The sequence below is a fragment of the Trachymyrmex septentrionalis genome, unplaced genomic scaffold (assembly GCF_001594115.1).
Source record: "Trachymyrmex septentrionalis isolate Tsep2-gDNA-1 unplaced genomic scaffold, Tsep1.0 C3651777, whole genome shotgun sequence".
Classification (NCBI taxonomy): domain Eukaryota; kingdom Metazoa; phylum Arthropoda; class Insecta; order Hymenoptera; family Formicidae; genus Trachymyrmex; species Trachymyrmex septentrionalis.
The window spans coordinates 1-1,966 of NW_017304064.1; the positions used below are offsets into that span (position 1 = coordinate 1).

At 43.9% G+C, this 1,966-nt stretch overlaps 1 protein-coding gene across 1 annotated transcript; it reads right to left on the reverse strand.

Moving 5' to 3' along the window:
• Positions 1-400: 400 nt before the first annotated feature.
• LOC108749126 (GTP-binding nuclear protein Ran) lies at positions 401-1,542 on the reverse strand (the record flags this gene model as incomplete). Its single annotated transcript, XM_018487692.1, has 2 exons — positions 1,402-1,542; positions 401-880 (listed from the first exon to the last, which is right to left on the reverse strand). A coding segment is annotated over exon 2 (432 nt), but the record flags the coding sequence as incomplete, so codon positions are not given.
• Between the last annotated feature and the right edge of the window lie 424 nt (positions 1,543-1,966).

Sequence of the window (1,966 nt, forward strand, 5' to 3'; positions counted from 1 at the left end):
ATATGAGTGCACACACAAGATAAATACATTCGAGCTTTCTATAGACAAAATATACATTTTCATATTCTGCACAATAGAAACTCCATTGTTTCATGTTCCATTTTAATATTTGCTTATAACTTTATAACAAAATATTTCTAGCCAAATTATATATTCCATTTTTTTTCTTATTTCCACTTATAAACTATGCTCCTGTAGTTTATCTGTTAAATCCTAAGACACTCTGTACAGACAATACTGATAATAAGATTTTCAGATTAAAGGGACAGTACAATGTCTCCACTTTACCATCAGACCTCTGAATCATCATTGAAAGATTAATAAAAGGATGAACAAAATTTGAAGGATGTACAAGAAAAATAGATATACAGTTAATAATGTTATTTGCATATAAAAATACCTGGAGATTCTTCTTCCTATGAAACACAATGCTCTTAGCCTTGACTTTTCTATCCTTGATGTCGACTTTATTACCACAAAGGACAATAGGTATGTTTTCACAGACACGGACCAGATCCCTATGCCAGTTGGGCACGTTTTTGTACGTTACTCTGGATGTAACATCAAACATGATAACGGCACACTGACCCTGAATGTAGTAGCCATCGCGAAGGCCACCAAATTTCTCTTGACCAGCCGTATCCCAGACGTTGAAGCGGATCGGTCCACGATTAGTGTGAAAGATCAACGGATGGACCTCGACTCCTAGAGTGGCAACATACTTCTTCTCAAATTCACCGGTCAAGTGCCGTTTGACGAAGGTGGTCTTGCCAGTACCACCGTCGCCGACCAGTACGCACTTGAAGGTGGGCATATCAGGTTCATTTGCCATTTTGACGATTAATTTTTCGTGAGCTCACTCAAAATCAGGAACACACAACTCTGCAATGCGAGAAATTACATTAGATAGACCTAGGATATATTTAGTGTTTGCAATTTTCCTTGTTTATTTGATAGACAAGAATAAACTATAAACTGATGCTTGTAGCGTGTTAGTGTGAAAATGGTATGCACCCCTAGTCTGATGATCGTGTTTAAACGAGTTCAAAAAAAAACACAGAGCAGTATGCACGCACGCGGCAAGGACTTTATGCGCAAAGACTCTGAGCAGCCGCTCTTCTACAGGAACGCTTGGGAGATCGATTGGGATGCGGTCCGAGAGGGAGAGGGAGGGAGAAAGGAGAGAAAGAGAAAAAGAGAGAGACGTGGTCGGGAAAACTAGCGATCTCGCGTTTGAAAAGAGACCGTGGAAAATCCGGTTATGCGACTATCAGGGATTTGCGCAATAACGATGCTCAACGAATATTTAGCGCCGCGGTGATCGACGACAAAAAGGATCGGAGCAAAAGACTTTTTTGGATCGTAGACCCGGTCTAATCGAAGGGAGACCGAGGGGGTTGCCTTACCGCGCCGGCGGGGAATGGCGCCCGGCGTATTGTGGTATTGTTCAGAATTTTCCCTCGCGATTTCTTTCAACGACCGGCTTGCCGCGACGCAACTTTTTCGCGCGTGACAATCGCAACAACATCGCTTCGTTGTTGTTACTTGCGTAGAGGTCAGACGGCGCGAAATTTCCCGGGTACGCGATGATGTACGTGAAAATGAACGGTAACACTTACCGTGCTGCACAGTCGTTATGGCTCACTATGGCGCTCCTCTGGGCGGTCAACTCAACGTATATCGTGCCTACCGTGGTCGAATGGAGGCGATGTCACTTTACTGATTCGTCAAATTGAAGGGGCGTAAAGACGATCGTTTGAAGGGTCGAGATCGACGGGAAAAAATCAAATTCGATTTTTCGCGTGTAGAAATTCTTCCAGCAGCACGTGATAACTTTGACGAACTGCACGATTTCACTCTCGACTGACGCAGGTTTGGTCAGCTCGCCGCTCGGGCTGCAGGAAACGCGGAAACGCGCGTAGTGACATCTGTATTTAGCGCAACCATGCGGTTGCTTCGAGACCTC